At 46.1% G+C, this 26,796-nt stretch overlaps 1 protein-coding gene across 3 annotated transcripts; it reads right to left on the minus strand.

Moving 5' to 3' along the window:
• Nucleotides 1-1,089: 1,089 nt before the first annotated feature.
• On the minus strand, nucleotides 1,090-22,127 carry LOC122543511 (uncharacterized). Of its 3 annotated transcripts, XM_043682269.2 has the most exons (3): nucleotides 22,037-22,073; nucleotides 3,081-3,170; nucleotides 1,090-2,950 (listed from the first exon to the last, which is right to left on the minus strand). In XM_043682269.2, exon 3 carries the CDS (start codon nucleotides 2,846-2,848, stop codon nucleotides 1,487-1,489), a length of 1,362 nt encoding a protein of 453 aa, XP_043538204.1. In that variant the 5' UTR covers nucleotides 2,849-2,950; nucleotides 3,081-3,170; nucleotides 22,037-22,073; the 3' UTR covers nucleotides 1,090-1,486. The 3 variants fall into 3 exon arrangements, with proteins under 3 accessions (XP_043538204.1, XP_043538203.1, XP_087830328.1); XM_043682268.2 differs by lacking the exon at nucleotides 3,081-3,170 and having other exon boundaries at nucleotides 22,037-22,127; XM_087974202.1 differs by lacking the exons at nucleotides 3,081-3,170; nucleotides 22,037-22,073 and adding an exon at nucleotides 19,691-20,002.
• Between the last annotated feature and the right edge of the window lie 4,669 nt (nucleotides 22,128-26,796).

Raw genomic sequence — 26,796 nt, forward strand, 5'->3', positions numbered from 1 at the left:
AAATAGGAAGGACCAAGGATAGATCCTTGAGGGGCAGCAAGTACAAAAACTTTGGGGGCTTGGTGGCTCAGTGGTTCGCACTGCTTAGAGCAGCAGGTGGTGGAAAATCTCAGCAGGTCTGGCAGCATCTGTAAGGAGGGAAAAGAGCTGACTTTGCGAGTCTAACTGACCCTTTGTCAAAGCTTTGACAAAGGGTCAGTTCGACTCGAAACGTCAGCCCTTTTCTCTCCTTACAGATGCTGCCAGCCCTGCTGAGATTTTCCAGCATTTTCTCTTTTGGTTTCAGATTCCAGCATCCGTAGTAATTTGCTTTTATTACAGCAGCAGGAACCCGGGTGGAGTTTGTACATTCTCCCTGTGTCTGCGTGGGTTTCCTCCAGGTGCTCCGGTTTCCTCCCAGAGTCCAAAGATGCGCAGGTGAGGTGAATTGACTGTACTAAATAGCCCCATAGTGTTCAGGGATGTGTAGGTTAGGTGCATTAGTCAGGGGTAAATATAGAGTGGGCGGATTGGGTCCGGGTGGGTTACTGTTTGGAGGGTCGATGTGGACCTTGTTGGGCCGAAGGGCCTGTTTCCACACTGTAGGGATTCTATGAATTGAAGAGGAAAGGGAGGGTGGTGAGGGGTGGGGTTTGGAATGGTGATGAGTTAAAGAAGATGCTTTGAGAATGAATGTTGACAATGGGGTTAAGTCTAAGACAGTATCAGAAGAGAAAGAAAATGGTTAGCAATATCAACAAACTGAGGAAGTTTAGTGATCCATATTTCAGAGAGAACAGGGTCAGGCAGAAAGAGGAAGGCTACACGGTGAAGGTGAACACATAGGGCCGGATGCAGTCACAGGACAAAATCTGGAGAAAGAGGAGAGTGCAGGTTTACAGTTGGGAGGAGATTGAGCCGCTGGCTTGTGGTAGAAGGAAGGAAACAGCAGATCAGGTTATCTCAGTATTCCTGACAAAGAAGCTTCTTGTGCTCCTTATACTTGTGTTGGTGGTGAGGATGGAGAGGACAGGCGACAGGTGGAGCTTCTCAAAAGGAGCTAACTTGTGTAAGTGACATTGAAAAGACTCAACAGACAATCTGTTTAGCATAAGGCGGATTTATTTCCTTTTAAACCGGAATATTAATACCCAGAACTGGTTCGGAGTTTTGAATGTCAGCCTGATAAACTCTGTTGTTTCCTGGATGTGATCAACAGCAAACTCCAGTTCATTATGAATGCGCTGGTACATCAACAAAGCTGGATGACTTGAGTGAGCAGGAGAACGGCCCCTCCACATTCGCCGGTGTACAGTAGTAATCACCCCGAACCCCATTTGATAGTGAAAGCAGCTAACAGTCTCTCAGAAAGAACACAATGGGAGGTCAGGTCCCAGGAAGTTTCAATTCCTTTCTCTCAGTTTTTCATCGGTGTGACCTTGCTGATGTTCCAACAAAAACATTCCCACACTCAAGAGCAAGTGAACAGCCTCTCAGAGGTGTGAACTCACTCGTGTGTCAGCAATTTGGATGATGGAGTGAAACTCCTCCCACACTCGGAGCAGATAAACAGTTGCTGCTCAGTGTGGAGTCGCTGGTCTACAGAGAACTGGGATGACTGCTCCAACTCAGGCGCGCAATGAGAGCATCTGAAGGGTGTCGCTTCAGCGGGTGCACACTGATGGGACATAAGGTCCCGGGCACATTTGAAGCTCTTCTCACAGGCTGAACATTTAAAAGGTCTCTCCGTGGCGTGAACCCGCTGATGTTCCAGTAGGTTGGATGCTCGACGGAATCCTTTCCCACACTCTGAGCAGGTGAATGGCCTCTCCCCAGTGTGAACTCGCTGGTGCACAGTGAGAGTATATGACTGTGTGAACCTCGCTCCGCACTGAGAACACATGAACGGTTTCTCATCAGAGTGAATACGTTGATGACGGATCAGTCCTGCAGAACTTTTAAAACTCTTTCCACAGTCCGTGCACTGAAAAGGCCTCTCATCGGTATGAACTAGCTGATGTGACTGGAGATTGGATAACTGAGTGAATCCCTTCCCACACTTGGAGCAGGTGAATAACCCATCACCGGTGTGAATGCGCTGGTGAACAGTGAGTTGAAATGATCGCTTGAACATCATCCCACAGTCAGAGCATCGAAACGGTCTCTCGTCAGAGTGAACACGTTGATGGGACTTCAGTTTCCATGAATTTTTATAGCCCTTCCCACACTCTGGACACTTAAAAGGTTTCTCATCGGTGTGAACTTGTTGGTGACTGAGCAGATTGGACAAACGAGTGAAGTCCTTCCCGCACTCGGAGCAGGAGTACGGCCTCTCCCCAGTGTGAATTCGTTGGTGCACGGTGAGATCGTACGATTGCTTGAAACCAGTCCCACAGTGGGAGCACCGGAACGGTCTCTCCTCAGTGTGACCCCGCTGGTGTTTGAGCAGGTCAGACGACCGAGTGAATCCTTTCCCACACTCAGAGCAGATGAACGGCCTCTCCCCGGTGTGAATCCGCTGGTGTACAGTCAGTTGCGATGGCAACCTGAACCCAGTTCCGCAGTGAGAGCACTTGAACGGTCTCTCTACAGTGTGAACACGTTGGTGAGACACCAAGTCCTTGGAACATTTGTAGCACTTCCCACAGTCTGGACATTTGAATGGTTTCTCCCCAGTGTGGACGTGCTGGTGGCTGAGGAGGTTGGATAATTCAGTGAATTCCTTCCCACACTGGGAGCAGATGAATGGCTTCTTCCCTGTGTGACTGTGTTGATGAGATTCCAGCTCAGACATGGGACTCAATTCCTTTCCACCATCCCCACCTTCCCGTGATCCCTCCGCACTGGGACTGGTGTTCTTCTCTTCCATGTTCAAACTCCGTCGATGTTCAGGTTAAGATAAAACGGATGACTCTGTCAATCCTGTTGCAATGTTACTGGATGCAAACCTTCCAGCTTCCTGTGACTTGATCTATGAAAGAGAAAAGGGGTGAGAGAAAACCCACATCAAAAAAAAACACGATTAACAATTCTGAAATGGAGCTGAATGAATCTGGTAATGTGTGGGGCTGACACTGGGAAAAATTGACTGTGTAACCTACTGGATTGTAACAAAAATCCATTTGGTTGACTGCTGTCCTTCAGTGATGGGAATCTGCCACTCAGTCCGGGCCAACACTAGCGTTTCGTCTCTGCAGGAGGAGACGGACAGGGACATTGATCAGAACTTTGACAGAACCGAACAACTTCTACCACCCAGAAAGACCGGACTCGGAGGTTGATATCAACAATGTCACCTCCCAATCTCACACATTCCTGACACGTCTGATATCTCAACTGGGCGAGCAGAAATTTAAATATTGGCAAGACAGAAGACATTGGCCTCACTACAAACTCCTATCTGCTAGCTGCTTCAAACCACTCCATTGCTAAGTGTCAGAGTCTGGACAACACTGCTCACAACCATGGTGAAATACTTCCTTTTCACTTCAGTCATTTTCTCAATAACCCTGAATTCCTCTGCCTGCTGTTATTTCTCATGTTTCACAATTATAAGCATGACACATGAGAATCTATTCTATTCGCCTCTCACTGTGGTTCAGGTTTATGTTGTAACTAACAGCCAGATCGTGCCTCTTTCCCTGATGTAATTCGAGTTTCCAACGAGAAGGTTCTGTGAAATGGAATGTCTTCAACAGTCAGTGACTCAGTAACTGGAGGAAATCAAATTCAAATCATCGCTAAAAGACCCAGACCCAGGTGAAATATTGATCAGACAGTACAGAAACGTTCAGGGCACTCGCAGTACTTACTGGACAGAAACTGACGGTTTCTATAGTAGAAAATCGAACAGTACAGCACAGTATAGGCCCTTTGGACCTCGATGTTGTGTCGGCCTTTTATCCTACTCTAAGATCAAACTAAACTACATACCATACACTATCATCCATGTGCCTATCCAAGAGTCATTTAAATGTCTCTAACGTATCTGATTCTACTACCACTGCTGGCAGTGCAGTCCACGCACCCACCACTCTGAATAAAGAACCTACCTCTGACATCTCCCCTAAACCTTCCACCAATCACCTTAAAATTATGGTAATAGCCACACTGGGAAGTCGTCTCTATCCGCTCTATCTCTGCCTTTCACCATCTTGTACACCTTTACCAAGTAATCTCTCATCCTTCTTCACTCCAGTGAGAAAAGCCAGAGCTCCCTCAACCTAAGACATGCCCTCCAATCCAGGCAGCATCCTGGGAAATCTCCTCTGCACCCCCTCTAAAGCTTCCACATCTTTCGTATACCGAGGTGACCTGAACTGAACACAATATTTCGAGTGTGGTCGAACCAGGGCTTTACAGATTTGCAGCACAACCTCACGGCTCTTAACTCAATCCCCCTGCTAATTAAACCAACACACCATATGCCTTCCTAACAACCCTATCAACTTGGGTGGCAACTTTGAGGGATCTATGGACATGGACCTCAATATCCCCGTTCCTCCAATCTGTTTGTGATATACATAAGTGATCTGGAAGAGGGCACTGTTGGTATGATCAGCAAGTTTGCAGATGACACGAGGATTCGTGGAGTAGCAGAAAGCATAAGGGACTGTCAGAGAATACAGGAGAATATAGATAGACTGGAGAGTTGGGTGAAAAAGGGGCAGATGGAATTCAATCCAGACAAATGTGAGGTGAGGCATTTAGGCAAGCCTAATTCGAGAGCGAATTATACAATGAATGGAAGAGCCTTGGGAAAAGTTGATGAGCAGAGAGATCTGGGAATGCAGGTCCATTGTACCCTGAAGACTGGTGCACAGGTGGATAGAGTGGTCAAGAAGGCATATAGTATGCTTGCCTTCATTGGATGGGACATTGAGTATAAGAGCTGGCAGGCCATGTTAAAATTGTACAAGACATTGGTTCGGACACAGTTAGAATACTGTGTACAGTTCTGGTCACGACATTACCAAAAGGGTGTGGATGCTTTGGAGAGGGTGCAGAGAAGGTTTACGAGGATGTTGCCTGATATGGAAGGTGCTGGCTATGAGTAGGTTAGGTTTGTTTTCATTAGAAAAAAGGAGATTAAGAGGCGACCTGATTGAGGTTTACAAAATCATGAAGGGTATAGACAGGGTGGATAGAGATAAGCTTTTTCCCCAGGGTGAAGGAATCAATAACGAGAGGTCACGTTTTCAAGGTGAGAGGTGAAAAGTTTAAGGGGGATACATGCGACAAGTACTTCACACAGAGTGTGGTGGGCGTTTGGAACCAGAGGTGGTAGAGGCAGGTACGGTAGATTCATTTAAGGTGCGTCTGGACAGATGCATGAGTAGGTGGGGAGCAGAGGGATACAGATGCTTAAAAATTGGGTGACAGGTTTAGAAAGTGGATTTGGATCAGCTCAGGCTTGGAGAGCTGAAGGACCTGTTCCTCGGCTGTAAGTTTTCTTTGTTCTTTGCCAAGAATCCTGCCTTTAACACTGTGATCTGCATCAAACTCAACCTTCTAAAACGAATCACTTCACACTCTTCCAGGTTCAACTCCATGTGCCATTTATCAGCCCAGCTCTGCGTCCTGTCAATGTCCCATTGCGACCTACAACACCCGTCTACACTATCCATAACTCCACCAACCTTCATGTCATCAGCAAACTTACTAACCCATCCATCCACTTCCTCATACAAGGTATTCATAAAAATCACAAACAGCAGAGGTCCCAGAACAGGTCCCTGCAGAATACCACTGGTCACCAAGCTGCAGGTTGAATACTTTCAATACACTACTTTCCATTTGTCTTCTCTGGGCCAGCCAATTCTGTATCCAGACAGCCAAGTTTGCCTGTATCCTATGCCTCCTTACTTTCTGAATGAGCCTACCATGGGGAACCTTATCAAATGCCTTTTTTAAAATCGATGTGCACCACATCCACTGTTCTACCTTGAACAATGTGTTTTGTCAAATCCTCAAAGAATTCGATAAGGCTTGTGAGGCATGACCTGATCCTCACAACGGCATGCTGACTTTTCCAATCAAACTATGCTTTTCCAAATCATCATAAATCTTGTCTCTCAGAATCCTCTCCAATGATTTGCCCAGCACTGACGTAAGACTGACTGGTCAGTAATTCTCAGGATTATCCCTATTCAGTTTCTTGAACATGAGAATAACATTTGCCGCCTTCCAATCATCTGGTACTACTCCAGTGGACAGTGAGAACACAAAGATCACCGCCAAAGTCACATCAATCTGTTCTCACTTTCTGTCGTAACCTTGAGGATATCCCACGTGGTGTAAGACACTTACCTATCCTTCTGCTTTTCAAAATCTCCAGCACAATCCCCTTCTTAACATCAATCTGTTTGAGCATATCAGCCTGTTTCACGCCTGTCCTCACAAACGACAAGGTCCCTCTCACGCCTGAATACTGAAGCAAAGTATTCATTCAGGACCACCCCTACCTGCTCTGACTGCAGGAACAAATTCCATTCACTGTCCTTGGTCGGCCCTACCCTCACTCTGGCCATCCTCTTGTTTCTCACGTAGATGTAGAACGCCATAGGATCTTCCTTAATCCTACCCGCCAAAGCTTTTTCATGCCTCCTTCTAGCTCTCCTAAGTCTATTCTTCAGGTTCCTCCTGGCTACACTGTAACCCTCTAAAGCCCTGTCCTATCCTTTCTTCATCAACTCAGTAAGCTTCCTTCTTCCTCTTGACTAGATGTTCCACATCTCTTGCCATCCAAGATTCCATCACCCTACCATTGCCTCAGCTGGACAAACCCACCCAAAACTCGCGAGTCCTCCTTAAACAACCTCCACATTTCTGTTGTGCAATTCCCTGAGAATACCTGGACCTAATGTATGCTCCACAGTTCCTGCACCCCCAATTAAGTACTTTCCTGGACAGTGTGTTCCTATCCTCTCTATGACTATAATACAGTCATAGAGAGGATAAGTCACCCACCCCCAATTAAGTACTTTCCTGGACAGTGTGTTCCTATCCTCTCTATGACTATAATACAGGTAAGGGAGTTGTGATCACCATCACCGAAATGCTCTCCCACCGAGAGATCTGACACCTGGCCTGGTTCGCTGCCTACCATCAAATCCAATATGGCCTCCCCTCCAGTCGGCCTATCTACATATTGGGTCAGGAATCCTGCCTGGACACAGCTGACAAAAACTGCTCCATCCAAACTATTTGCATTAAGGAGGTTCCAATCAATGTTCGGTAAGTTAAAGTCACCCAATGACAACAACCCGTTACTTCTGCATCTTTCAAAAATCTGTCTTCCAATCTGCTCCTCCATGTCTCTGTTGCTTTTGATGGGTCCGTAAAAAACTCCCAATAAAGTATCTGCTCCTTGCCTGTCTCTGACTTCCATCCATACTGACTCTATAGACAAACTCTCCTCGACCACTTCCCTTTCTGCAGCCGTGGTACTATCCCTGATTAGCAATGCCACACCTCCACTCTTTTACCTACTTCCCTCTTCCTTTTGGAACATCTAAACCCGGAACATCCAATGGACCATTCCTACCTGTGATATCCAAGTCTCCATAATGGTCACAACATCACAGTTCCAAGAACTGATCCATGCTCTAAGTTTGACACCCTTATTTCTGACAATTCTTGCGTTAAAATAGAAATACTTCAACCCATCACACTAACTGCAACTTTACCAAAACAACTGTCTATCTTTCCTCACAGACACTCCGCATGCTGTTCCTGTTCATTCGCCAGCTACCCCATCCTCCGGTTCCTATCCTCCTGCCAAACTAGTTAAACCCTCTCGAAGAGTTCAATCCCTGGGTTTAGTTATGTTCTCATTGCAGTGATGGATGCTTTTGCCAGGGAGTGGGCCAGACTGAGCATCCAGTAGCTACCTGAAAAACTCTCCAGTCAGAGATAACACAGGTTAGATACACAGTGAACCTCCCTTCACCTTATTCACATCACACTGTCTTAGGCAGATCCAGCACAGGTTAGGTACACATGGAATCTCCCTTCACGTTATTCCCATTACACAGTCCAGGCAGATACAGCACAGGTGAGATATACAGTGAATCTCTCTTCCCGTTATCGCCATCAAACTCCCTTTGGGTAGATAAGAGCATAGATTTGACGCTCCGACTGCATTGCTCTTGTTTCCATCCCAGCGCGGGGAGAGTGCAGTGTTAGATCCAGAGCAAAGTCTACTGCACCTTGTTCCCATCGCGCGTCTAAGGACCAGTTTAACGTGTGTCATAAACACAATACAGTTCCTTTTACAGTGCATAACAAGCAGTCTCAAAGCAGGTTAAACGCAGAGTAAAACGCCTTGACCTGAAGGGAAACAGCAAGAGGGTGAGCCATGTGAAGCCCAGAATTAATGTGTACAGACACAGGATAAATTCCCACCTTACTGAGGGAGAAATGTCAATGACCCAGAGACTCTCAGTCCCTCACTATCTGAATCACAGGGAAGGGTCATAGATTTCCTCTGTATTTCCCATGCTGTATTTGATGGTGGATTATTTCATTCTGACAGGTAGAATGTATTGGGGTAAACCCATCAACACCTCACCTGGACACAGATCCTGAAGGACAAGAAATGTCTGGAACATCTTGCACATTGACCATGACTCTCCGCTCACAACTCCTGTCATCCTAATTTGCCATGATGAAAAGATCCACAGTTTCCCTCAACTTTCGATAAAGCACATGTCAGGCTGCTCATGAAATAAGAGCCATTGTTGCTAGGGACATGGACAGGGAAATGACTAACTAATAAAAAAAAGTGTTGGGATAATGGGGCTGCTCTCAGGATGGCAAGCTGCCATTAATGGAGTGCCACAGCGATCACAGCCATGGCCACAATTATTTACATTGGAAATTAATGACTTGAATGGGGAAGCCAATGTACTACAGCAAAGTTGTGAATGACACAAACATAGGTGGGGAAGATAAATAGTGAGTACGGCACTAAACGCAGAGGGATAGGGACAGGTTGATGAGGAGACTAAAACTTAGCATATGGAATTGGAAACCTATGGGGCATGTTCGCCTTTATTTCAAATAAAGTGGAGAATAAAAAGAGGGGAAATATTGCAAAAATTAAACAAGACATGGTTAGCTGAAACCTTGAATAATGAGTACAGGTTTGATCATCCTCTTGAAGGAAAGAGACGCTAACACTGGAGGCAGTTCAGAGAAAATGAACTCAGTTGATCCCAGGTGTGCAAAGAACATTTTCTGAGGAGTGGTTGAATAGGTTGAACCTGTCCTCATTAGACTTGAGAAGAATAAAATGTGACCTTATTGAAACCTACCAAATTCTTACGGGGCTTTATGGGGTATCTCTATAGAATCCTTACAGTGTGGAAGCAGGCCCTTCGGCCCAACAAGTCCACACTGACCCTTCGAAGAGTTACTATTCCTTACCCAATTATCCTATATTTGCCCCTGACCAGTGCACCTAACCTACACATTCCTGAACACTATGGGCAATTTAGCATGGCCAATTCACCTGACCTGCACATCTTTGGATTGTGGGAGGAAACAGAGGACCCGGAGGAACCCCACGCAGACTCAGGGAGAACGTGCAAACTCCACACAGTCGCCCAAGACTGGAATCAAGCCTGGGCCCCTGGCGCTGTGAGGCAGGAGTGCTAACCACTGAGCCACCGTGCCTCCCTTGTAGATGTACAAAGACTGTTGCCCTTTGTGGGACAGTCGAGGAACAGAAGGGATACCCAGTTAGGACAAGAAGAGAATAGTGCTGCACAGGAACTGGCTCTCTGGCATTCCAAGACAATGTGACCATGATCCCATCTAGTTGCACATGGCCTGGAAAACTCTATTCCCTTACTGGTCATGGATCTGACTCAATGGCTCTCAAACTTTGTGACTGTATCTGCTCTTACCACTTCCCTGGCAGCAACATTCCAGGCACCTTGCAAAAAAAAAGTTCCTCACACATACCTGTTAAACTTAGTATCTCTCACCTTAAACCTATTCCCTATAGTACTTGACGTATCCCAATGTGACAAAAAGACTCCAATTAACCACTCGATCCAGGATCCTCATAATTTTATAAATTTCTCCCAGGTTGTCCCCCTCAGCCTCTACGTTTTAGCAAAAACAATCCAAGTTTATTCAACCTTTCCTTATAGCTAATCCACTCCAATCCAGGCAACATGCCAGTAGATCTAAATCTAAAGCACAGTCACTGGACTCGGAACGTTAACTTTGATTTCGCTCCACAGATGCTGCCAGCCGTGCTGAGTTTTTCCAGCAATTTCTGTTTCTGTTGGAGTTGGGAAGTCATGTTACAGTTGTACAGGACATTGGTGAGGCCTGTTCTGGACTGCTGTGCCCAGCTCTGGGCACTCAGTTATATTATTGAGCAGGAGAAGATTCAGAAGAGATTCAACAGGATATTGCTGGGTATGGAAGGTTTGAATTATAAAGAAAGGCTGGATAAGCTGAGAGCTTTTCCACTGGAGTGTAGGAGGTTGCGAAGCGACCGTACAGAGGTTTGTACAATCACGAGGGCTCTACATAGGTTCAATACAAGGTGTATTTTCCCTCGGGTGGGGATTGCAAGACGAGGGGCACATTTTTAAGGTGCCAGGACAGAGATATAAAATAGACATGAAGGTCAATTTTTTTTTTAACAGAGGGTATTTGCATGTGGAATGAACATCCTGAGGATGTGGGCACAATTACAACATTTAAAAGACATTTGGACTGTACATGAGAGGAAAGGTTGGTTGGATATGGACCAGCAGCAAGCAGATGTGACTAGTTTAGTTTGGGATTATGTTTGGCATGGGCGAGTTGGGGTCTGTTTCCATGCTGTAGGACAATGACTCTCCGATCCTGGCAGACCTGTACTGCATCCTATCCAAAGCCTCGCATCCTTCCTATTATGCAGTGACCATAACTGCGCATAGTACTCTAAATGCAGCCCGAACAAAGTCTCCTACAGTTCCAAAATGACTTGCTAATGTTTACACTCAGTGTCTTGAAAGACGTAGGCAAGCATGCCATAGGGCTTCAGGAAACTACAGACTTGGACCTCAAGATCCCTTTGTATGTAATGCTCCTAACAGTGGCCATTTACAGTACACATTCCACTCGTCTTTGACCTCGCAGCATGAGGAACCCTGTCAAATGCCCTACTGAAGCTGCTCAGGAGGATTTACACTGGCAAGGTTTGTGCGGGGGGGGAGGAAGAGACCCAGGGAAGTGATGAGGAAAGAGATCAATCTAAAACATTTGGAAAGGGAGTGAGTCAAATGGTCACAGCAGGAAGGAATAAGGTAGAGAACAAGGTAGGACTAATGAATTCAACTGCATTTACTTCAATGCAAGAGGCCTAACAAGGAAGGCAGATGAACTCAGGGCATGGTTTGGAGCTATAGGCTGGGATATCATCACAATGATGGAAACGTGGCTCAGGGATAGATAGAACTGGCAGCTTACAGGATACAAATGCTATAGGAAGGATAGAAAGGGGGGGCAAGAAGGGAGGGGGAGTGGCATTTTTGATAAGCGATAGTATTACTGCTGTACTTAGGGAGGATATTCCTAGGAATACATCCAGGGAAATTATTTGTGTGGAACTGCGAAATTAAAAAGGGATGATCATCTTATTGGGATTGTATTACAGACCCCCAAATAGTCAGCAGGAAATTGAGAAACAGATTTATAAGGAGATTTCAGATATCTTTAAGAATAATAGGGTGGTTATGGCAGGGGATTCTAACTTTCCAAACATAGACTGGGACTGCCATAGTGTTAAGGGTTTAGGTGGAGAGAAACTTGTTAGGTGTGTATAACAAAATTTTGGGATTCAGAATGTGGATGTACCTACTACAGGAGGTGCAAAACTTGACCTACTCTTGGGAAATAAAGCAGGGCAGGTGACTGTGTGGCAGTGGGGGAACATTTTGGGGCCAGCGAACATAATTCTATTAGATCTTAAATAATGATGGAAAAGGATAGACTAAATCTAAAAGGTGAAGTTCTAAATTGGAAGGAGGCTAATTTCAACAGTATTAGGCAAGATCTTTCAAAAGCTGATTGGGGGCAGATGTTGGCAGGTAAAGGGATGACTGGAAACTGGGGAGCCTTCAAAAATGAGATAACGAGAGTCCTGAGGCAGTACATTCCGGTTAGGGTGAAAGGAAAGGTTGGTAGCTGTAGGGAAAGCTGGATGATGAGAGAAATTGGGGATTGCGTTAAGAAAAGAAGCATATGACAAGTACAGACAGGAGAGATCAAGTGAATCCTTAGAAGAGGATAAAGGCAATCAAAATATATTTAAGAGGGGACTCAGGATGGCAAATAGGGAAAACCCAAGTAAATACATTAAGGACAAAAGGGTAACTAGGGAGGGGATACAGCTCCTCAAAGATCTGTAAGGCACCCTATGTGTGGAGCTGTTGGAGAAGGGGGGGGGGGGGATACTAAATGAGTATTTTGCCTCAGGTGTTTACTGTGGATAAGGACATGGAAAGATATAGAATGTGGGGAAATTGATGGAGATATCTTGAAAAACATCCACATTACAGAGGTGGAGATGCTGGATGCCTTGAAACGCATAAAAGTGGATAAACCCTCAGGACCTGATCAGATGTACCCTAAAACTCTGTGGGAAGCTAGAGGGAAGTGATTGCTGGGCCCTTTGCTGAGATATTTGTATCAGCGATAGTCACAGGTGAGGTGCCAGGAGACTGGAGGTTAAATAATTTGGTACCGCTGTTTAAGAAGGGTGATAAGAAAAGCCAGGGAACTATAGACCAGTGAGCCTGAACTCGGTGGTGGACAAGTTGTTGGAGGGGATCTTGAGGGACAGGATTTACATTTAGAAAGGCAAGAACTGCTAAGGGATAGTCAACATGGCTTTGTGCGTGGGAAATCATGTCTCATTCACTGCAGAGCTGGGCTGAGAGGTGGCAAATGGAGTTTAATGCGGACAAGCGTGAGGTGATCCACTTTAGTCGGAGTAACCGGAATGCAGAGTACTGGGCTAATCTTGGTAAGATTCTTGGTAGTGTAGATGAGCAGAGAGACTCGGTGTCCAGGTACATAGATCCTTGAAAGTCGCCACCCAGGTTGACAGGGTTGTTCAGAAGGCATACAGTGTTTTAGCTTTTATTAATCGAGGGATCGAGTTCCGGAAGCATCAGGTTATGCGATAGCTGTACAAAACTCTGGTGCGGCCGCACTTGGAGTATTGTGTACGACTCTGGTCACCGCATTATAAGAAGGATGTGGAAGCTTTGGAAAGGGTGCAGAGGAGATTTACTAGGATGTTGTCTGATACGGATGGAAGATCTTAAGAGGAAAGGCTGAGGGATTTGAGGCTGTTTTCGTTAGAGAGAAGAAGGTTGAGAGGTAACTTAATAGAGGCATATAAGATAATCAGAGGGTTAGATAGGGTGGACAGGGAGAGCCTTTTTCCAAGTATGGGGACGGCAACATGAGGGGGCATAGCTTTAAATTGAGGGGTGATAGATATAGGACTGAAGTCAGAGGTAGTTTCTTCACTCAAGTAGTAAGGGTATGGAATACTTTGCCTGCAATGGTAGTAGATTCGCCAACTTTAGGTACATTTAAGTTGTCATTAGACGAGCATATGGACATACATGGAATAGTGTAGGTGAGATGGGCTTCAGATTGGTATGACAGATCGGTGCAACATCAAGGGCCGAAGGGCCTGTACTGCGCTATAATGTTCTATGTTCTATGATTGAGTTTTTTGAAGAAGTAACAAAGAGGATCGATGAGGGCAGAGAGGTGGACATGATCTATATGGATTTCAGTAAAGCGTTCGACACAGTCCCTCTTGGGAGACTGGTTAGCAAGGTTAGATCTCATGGAACACTGGGAGAACTAGCCATTCCGATACAGAACTGGTTCAAAGACATAAGACAAAGGGTGATAGGTAGGGGGTTGCTTTTCAGACTGGAGGCCTGTGAACAGAGGTGAGCCAAAAGGATTGGTGCTGGGTTCCACTGCTTTTCGTCATTTATATAAATGACCTGGATGCCCACATAGGAGGTATAGATTACTTAGAGTGGAAACAGGCCCTTCGGCCCAACAAGTCCACACCGACCCGCCGAAGCGCACCCCACCCATTCCCCTACATTTACCCCTTCACCTAACACTACGGGCAATTTAGCACAGCCAATTCACCTCAACTGTACATTTTTGGATTTGGGAGGAAACTGGAGCACCGGAGGAAACCCACGCAGACACGGGGAGAATGTACAAACTCCACACAGACAGACTACTATGCCACCATGCCGCCTATAGTTAGTAAGTTTGCAGATGACACGAAAAATTGGAGGTGTAGTGGACAGCGAAGGAGGTTACTTCAGATTACAACGCGATCTTGATCAGATGGGCCAATGGGCTGAGGGGTGGCAGATGATAAAGGGGAGGTGCTGCATTTTGGAAAAGCAAATCAGAGCAGGTCTTACACATTTAATGGCAGGATCTTCAGAGTGTTGCTGAACAAACAGACCGTGGAGTGTAGGTTCATAGTCCCTTGAAAGTAGAGTCGCAGGTAGATAGGAGAGTGAAGGTATGCTTTCCTTTATTGGTCAGAGTACTGAGTACAGGAGGTCATGTTGCAGCTCTACAGGACATTGGTTAGGCCACTTTTGGAATATTGTGTGCAATTCTGGTCTCTTTCCTATTGGAAGGATGTTGTGAAACTTGAAAGGGTTCAGAAAACATTTACAAAGATGCTGCCAGGTTTTAAGAATTTGAGTTACACGGAAAGCTGACAGGCTGGGGCTGTTTTCCCTGGAGCATTGGAAGCTGAGGGGTGACCTTATAGCGGTTTATAAAATCATGAGTGGCAAGGATACGGAAAATAGACAAGGTATTTTCTCTGGGGTGGGTTAAGTCCAGAACTAGAGGGCACAGGTTTAGGTGAGAGGGGAAAGATATAAAAGGGACCGAACAGGCAACTTTTTCCACACAGAGGGTGGTACGTATATGTAACGAACTGCCAGAGGAAGTGGTGGAGGCTGGTACAATTACAGCATTTGAAAGGCATCTGGATGGGTATATGAATAGGAAGGGTTTAGAGGGATATGGGCCAAATACTGGCAAATGGGACTAGATTAGCTTAGAATATCTGGGCAGTATGGACGAGTTCACCTCACGTCCACCTCTCTACCCTCATCAATCCTCTTCATTACTTCTTCAAAAAACTCAATCACGTTTTTGAGACATGATTCAGCACATGCTAAGCCACGTTGAGTATCCCTAATCACGCCTTGCGTTTCCAAATACATGTAAATTCTGTCCCACTGGATGGCCTCCACCAATGTCAGCTCAACAGTCGAACACTCCCTGGCATTGTCTTACCACCATTCTTAAATAGTGGCACCATGTTAGCCAACCTCCAGTCTTCCGACACCTCACCTGTGACTATCAATGATACAAATATGTCAGCAAGATGGTCAGCAAGGGGCCCAGCAATCACGTCCCTCGCTTCCCACAGAGTTTGAGGGTACACCTGATCAGGTCCTGAGGATTTATCCATCTTTATGCGTTTTGAAACATCCAGTACCACCTCCTCCATAATATGGACATTTTTCAAGATGTCACCATCTATTTCCCCACATTCTACACCTTCCACATCCTTCTCCACAGTTGACACTGATGCAAAATACTTGTTTATTATCTCCCCCCATCTCCAGCGGCTCCACACACAGGCTTGCCTTGCTGAGCTTTAAGGGGCCTTTTTCTCTCCCGTTTTGTCCTTAATGTATTTATAAAAAGCCTTTCGATTCTCCTTAACCCTAATTGTCAAAGCTAACTCACGTGCCCTTTTAGCCCTCCTGATTTCCCTCTTCCATATACTCCGACTGCCTTTAAACTTTTCAAAGGATTCACACAATCCCTCGCGCATATACCAACACATGCTTACTTCTTTTTCTTGACCAAAACCTCAACTTCACTAAGCATCCAGCATTCCCTATATCAACAGCCTTGCCTTTCACCCAAATAGGAATATACTGTCTTTCAACTCTCTACCTCATTTCTGAAGGCTTCCCATTGTCCAGCCATTCATTTGACCTGCAAAAATCTGCCCCAATCCAAGTTTTGAAAGTTGCCATTAAAATTGGCCTCTCTCCGATTTAGAACTTTAACTTTGTGCTGGCAAATGTGACTGGATTAATTTAGAATATATGGTCAGCATGGACGAGTTGGATCAAAGGGTCTGTTTCTGCACTGCACAGCTCTAACACTTATCCAAAGCTATAAATCCCAGTCTCTGTTTCTCCTGGGAGAAACCTAAATACAAAGGGATGTAGCAAGCTTGGATGATACTGATTTTTATGCAAGGAATCTTGTAGGGAAGGGGAGTTAAAGGAGTTGACTAACACATATATATCAATACTATCATGGAGGCATGGTTGAGGAAGGGATGGCAGCAATGGGAAAGGTATGTGCCCCAACAGTGATCAAGGAGTCAATTCCTGAAGGAAGGAGGGATGATACATGAGAACGCTGTTCTGGTTAGAACCTAAATCAAGAAGTGGGCAATCACTATGCGGGGAGTGTGTAACAACCAAGGACGTTTCATGACTGGAAGCCTGAGTCTCGTGACAGTAGCAGCGGGTGGTACTGAGTCCCTTGCTGTTCGCTGTGTACAAAAGCTCTGATCGCTATGTTTATGGATAACAATAATATTGGTGCTGTGGTAAATCCAGAGGAACCTTGGTATGCATGATCACAGGTCATCAAAGATAATAGAATAGGTAGATAAGGCTGTGAGAATGGCATTTGCGATACTTAACATAATAAAAAGAGTTACTGAGACCCACCAAGTTTTTCTGAGGAGATAGGGGAAGCCCTAAATGAGTTTTTTGCTTCGGTTTCATCAAGGAAAGGGAACTTGTTGTAAATGAAAATTTAGAGGAGCTGGGATACAGTCATGACCAGATCAAGACTAATGAAGACGACGTGCTAGAAAGTTTGGAAAACATTAAGATTGACAAGTCCCCAGGGCCAGACCAGATTTATCCTGGGCTGCTCTGGAAAGCAAGAAAGGAGGTTGCTAAGCCACTGGTGAGGATATTTGCCTCCTCACTCTCCACGGGAGTGGTATCGGAAGATTGGAAGGAGGCGAATGTTGTTCCTCTTTTCAAGAAGGGTAATAGGGAAATCCCTAGCAATTACAGACCAATCAGTCTTATGTCTGTGGTCAGCAAAGTTGTGAAAAGAATCCTGATGGATACGATTTATGACTATTTGGCAAAGGATAGTGTGATTAAAGGCAGTCAGCATGGCTTTGTGAAGGGCAGGTCATGCCTCACAAATCTTATTGTGTCAAGACAAGTCGACAACGGTTGAGCAGTGGATGTGGTGTATCTGGACTTCAGCAATGCATTTGATAGGGTTCCCCAAGGTAGGCTCAATCATAAAGTCAGGAAGAATGGGATACAGGGAGATTTGGCTATCTGGATTCAGAATTGGCCGGCTGACAGAAGGCAGAGAATGGTTGTAGATGGAAAGTATTCTGCCCGGAAGTCAGTGTTGAGTGGGGTCCCGCAGGGCTCTGTTCTTGGGCCTCTGCTCTTTGTAGGTTTTATAAATGACTCGGATGAGGAGGTTGAGGGGTGGGTTAGTAAATTTGCAGATGTCACAAAGGTTGGAGGTGTCGTCAATAGTATAGAGGACTACTGCAGGCTGCAGCGTGACATAGACAGGATGCAGAGCTGGGCTGAGAAATGGCAGATGGAGTTCATCTGGATAAATGCATTTTGGAAGGGGAAACTCGAATGTTGAATATAGGATTAAAGACAGGATTCTTGACAGTATGGAGGGACAGAGGGATCTGGGTGTGCAAGTACATAGATCCCTCAAATTGCCACCCAAGTGGATAGGGTTGTTAAGAGAGCATATGGTGTTTTGGCTTTCATTAACAGGGGGATCGAGTTTAAGAGCCGCGAGGTTTTGCTCAGCTCTACAAGTCCCTGGTGAGACCACACTTGGAATATTGTGTCCAGTTCTGGTCGCCCTACTATAGGAAAGATGTGGAGGCTTTGGAGAGGGTACAAAGAAGGTTTGCCAGGATGCTGCCTGGACTGGAGGGCTTGCCTTATGAAGAAAGGTTGAATAAGCTCTGACTTTTCTCGCTGGAGAGAAGGAGGAAGCGAGGAGACCTGATCGAGGTGTATAAAATAACGAGAGGAATAGATAGAGTCAATAGGCAGAGACTTTTTCCCAGGGCAGGATTGACTGGTATGAGAGTCACAGTTTGAAGATATTAGGAGGAAGGTATAAAGGAGACATCAGAGGTAGGTTCTTTACGCAGAGAGCTGTGAATGCATGGAATGGTGGAAGCAGAGTCATTGGGGACATTTAAGCGACTACTGGACATGCACATGGATAGCAGTGAGTTGAGGGGTGTGTAGGTTAAGTTACTATATTTTCCATTAGGATTAAATCTCGGCACAACATCGTGGACCTAAGGGCCTGTTCTGTGCTGTACTTTTTGGTGTTCTATGTTTGTCAGCATCTGTAAAGAAAATCAAAGTTAACGTTTCGACTCCAGTAACTCTTACTCAGAACTGGGCTGGAAACGTGATCTCTGAGTTCTCTGCCTTGTTGAGTTTCTCCATCAATTTCAGATTTCTGGCATCCATATTTCTTTGCTTTATTTTAAGGCATTTGCCATACTTGACTTCATTACTCAAGGGACGGCATACAAGAGGCTATGAGGAGTTTACAATGGCCCCATATTTCAGGTTAGTTCCGACACAGTCGGGGTACGGTGTGCAGGTCTGGTTACTGCACGTTTGGAAGGCTATGACTGCAGTGGAGAGGGTAATGAACAGATTCACTAGGATGTTGCCGGGGCTGAACTAATTCAGCTTTGAAGAGTGACTGGACAGGCTGGGTCGTTTTCCGTAGAGCAGAGAAGGCCGAGGGTGGACCTGACTGAGCTGTATATAGCTATTGGAAATACATGCTCAGTAGTTCGCACTCACTTCTGGGGAGCCAGTTTGGATTTGATGGGCTGAATTACCTTTCTCCCACATTGTGGGGATTCTATACAGTTGGGGGGATAGGGAGCAAGTTTCCCCTGATGCACCAGTAACTGTGGGGTCATAATTTTAAGGTAAGGACCAGAAGGTTAAGACTAAATTTGAGAGGGCGGCGAGCTTCTGGAACTCACTGCTTAAATAGGCACACTCAGGACTTTGAAGAACTGATTCGACGAGCCTCCCACTTGGTCCTCCAGCCCCGCCCCACTCACTGCCATTGATTGGAGGACTAAGCGCTCCAGCCCAGTCCTCCAACAAAAAAAAAGAGCTGGAGATCACAGCAGGTCAGGCAGCAACCATGGAAAGAAAGCAACCTCACGTTCAGAGTCCAGGTAACACTTCATCAGAGCTGACGTGAAGTCTGAAGAAGCAGCATTTATGTAACGGGGTGGTTTGGGATAGAGGGATCTATAACTCTGACTTAACATAGAACATTACTGCACAGTACAGGCACTTTGGCTCTCGATGTTGTGCCAACCTTTTATCCCATTCTAAGATCAAAATGACAGACATGCCCTTCGTTTTACTATAATCCAGGTGTCTATCCAAGAGTCTCTTAAATGTCCATAATGTATCAAACTCTACCACCACAGCTGGCAGTGCATTCCACACACCCACCACCCTCTGTGTGAAGAACCTACCTCAGGTCAGGCAGCATTCGAGAAGGAGGAGAAACGGCATTTTGGGCATAGGCCCTTCATCAGGAATTAATTGAGGGTGGGTAACAGGCCAGTACGAGGTGTCCAGGTGGACAGGGTGGTGTCGGAGGCAAAAGAAGGGGTCCTCGTTGGTGGACAGGAGTCTTGATTTATAAAGTGGGCTCAGAGGCGAAGGCAGGCGAAGGTTGCAATTCGTGTCGAACTCATTAATTCGGGAACGTAGAGGGATGAAGGGGAGGTCTTTGCTGAGGACTAAACGTTCATCTTCAGTGAAGTCTGGAGGAATAGTGAAGACATGGCAGGCTGGGAGCTAGGACCTGGGATGGAGCTGGGTGTAGAGGCGATGAAGGGCTTATGCCGAAAATATCGATTCTCCTGCTCCTCTGATGCTGCCTGACCTACTGTGCTTTTCCAGCACCACGCTCTCTACTTCGATCTCCAGTATCTACAGTCCTCACTTTCTCCCAAAACCTACCTCAGACAGCTCCCCTACACCTAAAGATTGTAGCCCCTCTTGATAGCCACTTCCACCAGAAGAAAAGGTCTGTGGCTATCCACACTATCTATGCCTCTCATAATCTTATACATACCTCTATCAAGTCACCTCTCATCCTTCTTCGCTCCCTCAACCTTTGTTTCATAAGGCATGCCCTCCAGTTGAGGCAGCAACCTGGTAAATCTCCTCTGCACCCTCTCTAAAGGTTCCACATCTTTCCTATAATGAGACGATCAGAACTGAACACTATATTCTAAGTGTGGTCTAAACAGGGCTTTACAGAGCTCCAGCATAACCTTGTGGTTCTTAAAGTCAATCCCCCTGCTAATGAAAGCCAACACACCATACACCTTCTTAGCAACCCGAGCAAGTAGGGTGGCAACTTTGAGGGATCTATGGACATGGACCCCAAGATCGCTCTGCTCCTCTACACTGCCAAGAATCCTGCCCTTACCCCTGTAATTCTCATTCAAATTCAACCTTCCAACGCAAATGACTTCACACTTTGAACTCCATCTGGCATTTCTCAGCCCAGCTCTGCATCCTGTCAATGTCCCATTGCAACATACAACAGTCGCGACACGAACCACACCTTCACTAGCCTTCGCGTCATTGGCAAACTTACTAATCCACCCTTACACTTCCTCATCCCAGAACAGAACCCTGCAGAACACCACTGGTCACTGAGCCGAATACTACCACAGATGCTGTCAGACCTGCCCAGCTTTTCCACCAACTTCGGTTTTTGCGCATGTGATAACAAAGCCTGGTTCTCGGCATTGGGGTAGGGACATGGGACAGCTCAAGCCCTAAAGTTATTAAACTCGATACTGTTCTTCCAGCTTGCATGGAACTGTGCTGGAGCACCACAGTAAGCCTCAGACACAGATTTTGGCCAGGGTGTAAACGGTGGTGAATTAATTGGCAAGAAACTGGAAGTTCAGGATCTTTTTTGCGAACAGGATGTGAGTGTTCTGTGAAGCGGTTACCCAGGGAGGGAAGGGGGAGGAGAGGGGCGAGGGGGAGGGAAGGGGGAAACGGGGGAGAGGAGGGGTTCAGAGTCAGGGAGAGGGGCAAAGGGGGCGCAGGGTGATGGGGGAAGAGAGTGAGGAGGGAAAGGGAGGCAGAGGGGCCGGGAGAGGAGAGGGGGGCGCGGGGGAGGAGAGGGGGGCAAGGGAGGCTAATGGTGATAGTGGGGGAATGGAGAGAGGTAGTGAGGGAGCAGGGCAATGAAATTGAGGCGACCAAAGTCACGCTGACGGCTCTGAACAAATGGATGGAGTGGAGGTAAAAGGCCACTAGCAGAGGGATCTGGGTGGAGTGAGAGTTGGAGCTGGGCGAAGAGGCTTCTGGGAACGAGGGGAAGACTATTGACCAAAGACATGGGCCCTTGGGGGTGGCAGCATCTACAGGCACGTGCTCCTACATTGCGCACAATCACCGCTGGTCCCCATTGGCCCGAGCTGCCGTCAACCACCGCCTCTCATTGTGTTCAATTGGCCGTTGCCGCTGTCAATCCCGCGTCCCACCGTGAGCTTGTTCCCTCATCCCCCGGGGTGGCCGTCCATCCCCGCCTTCTATTGTGACATGTCCCCGCTGGTTCCTATTGGTCCAGAGCTGCCGTCAATCCCCGCCTCCCACTGTGAGCGATACCCCCGCTGGTTCCCATTGGCCCGGAGCTGCTGTCAATCTCTACCTTCCATCATATCGGTGGAGCACTGCCTCAGGGTTGGACTCCGGCGGGTATCGTTCGCCTGGTAAATGGGGAGGGGGGAGGTGGAATTCAGGAAAACTCCGAGAGCGGAAGGTACTAAACGCCGAGCGAAACCTACCTTTTTACACGGCGGTTAATCTGGCAGCAGCCACTCAGCCCGACCGCCTAACGTCCGCCATCTTCACTCGAGCGGGGTCGGAGGTGCTGCGCATGCGCTGCTGCAACGGCTCGGCCGGCGAGGCACCGCCCCTTCATTCACTTCCATTGGCTGGAGGACAAGCCACCGCCCCTCGTTCTCCAGTCCCGCCCCCTTTTCCTATTGGCTGGGAGCAGCTAGTTTGAATGTACTGCATGTTCATGAGGACTTCGGTTCTCTGTTTCCCAATTGGTCCAAATCGTTTCAAGGGAAGGAATGATCCAAATGGTGATGGACGCTAGGCATTGAGAGCTAAGTCAAGAAAGTGTTGCAAGGAAACTGGAAAGAAGCTGCAACAGAAAATGCTTGGGTAATACCTCGAACATATGGTAGCATCTGGACAAAGAAAGCACGGCTAATAGTTTGGAACCAGTGACTGTTGTTGCAGAAATCTTGCTTATTAATTTGGTTTGCCAGTAGCTGTAGTCGCACAGCAGTTCAGTGTTTGGCACTGCTGCCTGGCATCACCAGGGCTACAGGTTTGATTCCAGTCTCAGGTGACCGTCTGCATAGAGTTTGCACATTTGCCTATGTTTGCTTGGGCCTCCTGAGCTCTGGTTTCCTCCCACAGTCACAAAGATGTGCAGGTTAAGGTGGATTGATAAGTTGACCGTAGTGTTCAGGGGTGTTAGGTTAGGTGCATTAGTCAGGGGTAAACATAGGGGAATGGGTCTGAGTGGGGTTGCCTTTTGGAGGGTTGTTGTCTACATGTTGGGCTGAATCGCCTGTTTCCACACTGTCGGGCTTCTGTGTGGGCACCAGGGGCAACTGAAACTTTTGATATTTGCCACAGAGCGCAAGAATGAATTGTGCCATGTTTCTTGGAAGTCAGATGGCATTCTGAGGAAGGGTAACTGTGCCTGAGATGCAAACGTTGATTTCTGTTCACAGATGCTGCCAGACTTGCTGAACTTTTCCAGCAACCTCTGTTTTTGTTTCTGATTTACAGCATCTGTGATTTTTTTCAGTTTTTATTTTACTCTTGTAATTTTTAAAAAATTCATGAATTAATGCACCGCTTTCCTGTGATTTCACTATTTCGATAGAATCCCTACAGCGTGGAAAGAGGCCATTTGACCCAACAGGTCCACACCTACCCTCTGAAGAGTAACCCACCCAAACACATTTCCCCTACCCTATTGATGTACATTTACCCCTGACTAATGCACTTAACCTACATATCCCTGTACACTATGGGCAACTTAGCCTGGCCAGTTCACCAAACCTGCACATCTTTGGACAGTGAGAGGAAACCAGAGCACCCAGAGGAAAGCCATACAGACATGAGGAGAATGTGCAAACTCCACATAGGCAGTTGCCTGAGGCTGGAATTGAACGCAGGTCCTGGCGCTGTGAGGCAGCAGTGTTAACCACTAAATCACTGTGGCACTCTTCCTAGTCATCTGTCTCCTGAAGGTAGAGCTACCAAACTAGGAATTTTTTCTGTCTGCTCAGTTGAAGCTGTGGCCTTTCAAACAATAACCCCTGGAAAATTACCTTACAAAGCATGGGCAAAATAAAAAGAAACAAAAACACTTTATCCCCTCCATGCAGAATTCCAATCATGCCCTAAATTTACAGCAAAACCCACTCACGAGGGTAGTACCAAATTCTGGCTGTGCCCCCTCCCACTGTTCAGGCAAGGCATACTGATTGTTTCATTCTTCGTCACAAAGAAACTCTATGCACTCCTTGCACTTGAGGCACAACATCGAATCCCTACAGTTTGGAAGCAGGCCATTCTGGCCATTGGGTCCTCACCGATCCTACAAAGTGCAAACCAGACCTATCCCCATTCCTCCGACAATACTCCTGGAGCCTTGCATTTCTTGTGGTTAATCCTCCCAGCCTGCTCATTGTTGGACTGTGGGAGGAAACTGGAGCAACCAGTGGAAACCCACACATACACAGGGAGAATGTGCAAACTCAATGCAGTTGCCCAAGGCTGGATTTATACCCATGTCCCTAGCACTGCGAGGTAGCAGTGTTAGCCACTGTAAACCCCTGAAGACATTGGGAGTCCTTCAAATAAAGCTAATCTTAGAGAAATGATGAAGACGTGATGCACTATGTCTTTAATAAAAAGCCGATTTATATTTTTTTTCATCCAAATAGCTAACAACATGTGTGGTGTTTACAAACACCGTTAGAAACACAGACTCCAGAAAACATGGTTTGGAGATAGATCCCTGAACACTGTGGGCAATTTACAGTTGACACCAAAATAGGTGATATAATGGACAATAAATGATATCTCAGCGTAAACTGGGACCTTGATTAGGTGGGCCAGTGGGCCAAGAAGCAGCAGATGTAGTTTAGACAAATGTGAAGTAATGCATTGTGTTCAGGCAAGTCACCTAACCTGCACATCTTTGTATTGTGGGAGGAAACTGGAGCACCCAGAGGAAACCCACACAGACACAGAGAGAATGTGCAAACTCCACACAGGCAGTCGCCCGAGGCTGGAGTTGAATGTGAGACTCTGGCAAAGTGACGTAGCATTGCTAAACACGGTGCTAGTGTCAATGTCTAATTCCTGTAGTTGCTTGGGACTCATTGGTGTTTAACCAGTCCTGATGAAAGAGAAATCCCAATTCACACACTGGGTAGATGGATAGTTTATACCCAGTGTGGATGCTTTGATTTAAACTGATGTTGTAATCATTTCCATAACAGTAATGCCATGTGATTAACATGTCAACCACAATACCAGCATTTTGAAATAAGCAGAGTGGAGTAACAAACAACCCAGAGCAGATATGCTGCTTTTTGTCATTTATAAAAATGTTTTGGATGTGTAAACAGAGGGAATGGTTAGTAAGTTTACAGTTGACACCAAAATAGGTGATATAATGGACAATAAAGGATATCCCAGCGTAAACTGGGACCTTGATTAGATGGGCCAGTGGGCCAAGAAGCAGCAGATGGAGTTTAGACAAATGTGATGTCATGCATTTTGTTCAGGCAAAGCTGGGCAGGAGCTCCACAGTTAACGGTAGGGCACTGCGGAGTGTTGACAAACAAAGAAACCTAAGAATGTAGTTGTATAGTTCGTTGAAAGTGGAGTCTCAGGTAAATAGGGTGGTGAAGAAGGCAGTTGGCATGCTTGCCTTTATTGGTTGTTGCATTGAATAAACGAGTTGGGATGTCATATTTCAGCTGTACATGACACTGGCTAAGCCACTTTAGGAATACAGTGTAAAACTTTGGTCACCCTGCTATGGGAATGATGTTGCTAAACTTGAAAGTGTGTAGATAAGATTTACAAAGATGTTGGCAAATCTAGGGGTTTGAGATATGGGGAGAGGCCGAAGAGGCTGGGGCTTTTTCCTTACCTGGAGCAACGGACGCTGAGGGGGTGATCTTGTGGCAGTTCATGAAATCAGGAGGGGCATAGATGAGTTGAATGGCCACAGTCTTTTCCCCAGGGGAGGGGAGTCTAAAAGTAGATGTTTAAGTTGAGAGGGAAAAGTTTTAAAAGGGATTGGATGGGCAACATTTTCATGCAGAGGACGTTGTACATATGAAACAAGCTGACAGAGATCGTGTTTGAATCAGGTACAATTTCAACATTTAAAAGTCATCTAAATGGATACATGAATAAGAAGTGTTTAGAAGGATGTGGGCCTAACATAGGCATATGAGGCTACATCAGTTAACGATATCTGGGCAGGGCAAGTGAGCTGGACTGAAGGGTCTGTTTCAATGCTGTATTATTCATTCACTGGAATTAGTAAGAGGAAAATCTTTGGACTGTGGTCTTTGTGAATTCACTGGTGTTTAAACAGGATTGGTGACCAAACAAATCCCTTCCCATACACAGAGTAAGTGAACATTTTGTCCCCAGCGTGAACTCACTGGTGCATAGCACATTTCATGAAACATGAAAGCCTTTTTTGCAGTCAGAGCCGGGTAATGGTTTCCACCCGCCATGTATTTGCCGGTGTATCAGGAAGCTGGATGAGGGAGTGAATTCCTTCCCACACTGAGAGCAGTTGAATGATTTCTGCCTGGTGTTATGTTAGTGGTGTGCCAGCAGGTTTGATGAATCAATCAAGCCTGTTTCCACACACAGAGTAGGTGAAAGGCCTCTCCTCAGTGTGAACTCACTGTCATACCAGAAACTGCGAAGACTGAGTGAATACCTTCACAAAATCAGAGCAGTGAATGGCTTCTCCCCAGTGTGAATTCACTGGTGACTCAGCAGTTTGGATAACAATCTAAAATCCTTCATGGATTCCATGCTAGTATATTACCACTAATGTGCTCTGATTTGGCAATCTCACACTTACATGCGATGTTATTAAAGTATTCTGGAAATACAAACTCCCTGATCAATTGGTTTTCCTGTACCTTGTTTACCAGTTATATCCTCAAAAACTTTCAATAGTTTTGTCAATAGTGTTTCCCTTTCATAAACCAATGTTGACTTTGTGCAAACTGATTGATGCTTTACAAATGTTTGTTTATCTCATCTGTCATAATAGACTCCAGCATCTTGTGATGAATGATGGACTCATCAGCTTTGAATCTAGGAGAAGTGTTAGAACATAGAACATTTCAGTGTAGTACAGTCCCGTCGACCCTCGATGTTGTGCCGACCTGTGAAAACAATCTGAAGCCCATCCAATGAACACACTTCCATTTTTATTCATATGACTATCCAATAAACGTTTAAATGC

This window comes from Chiloscyllium plagiosum, unplaced genomic scaffold, assembly GCF_037043375.1.
Source record: "Chiloscyllium plagiosum isolate Xiang-an unplaced genomic scaffold, Cpla_swu_hap1 HiC_scaffold_27, whole genome shotgun sequence".
NCBI classification, from domain to species: Eukaryota; Metazoa; Chordata; class Chondrichthyes; order Orectolobiformes; family Hemiscylliidae; genus Chiloscyllium; species Chiloscyllium plagiosum.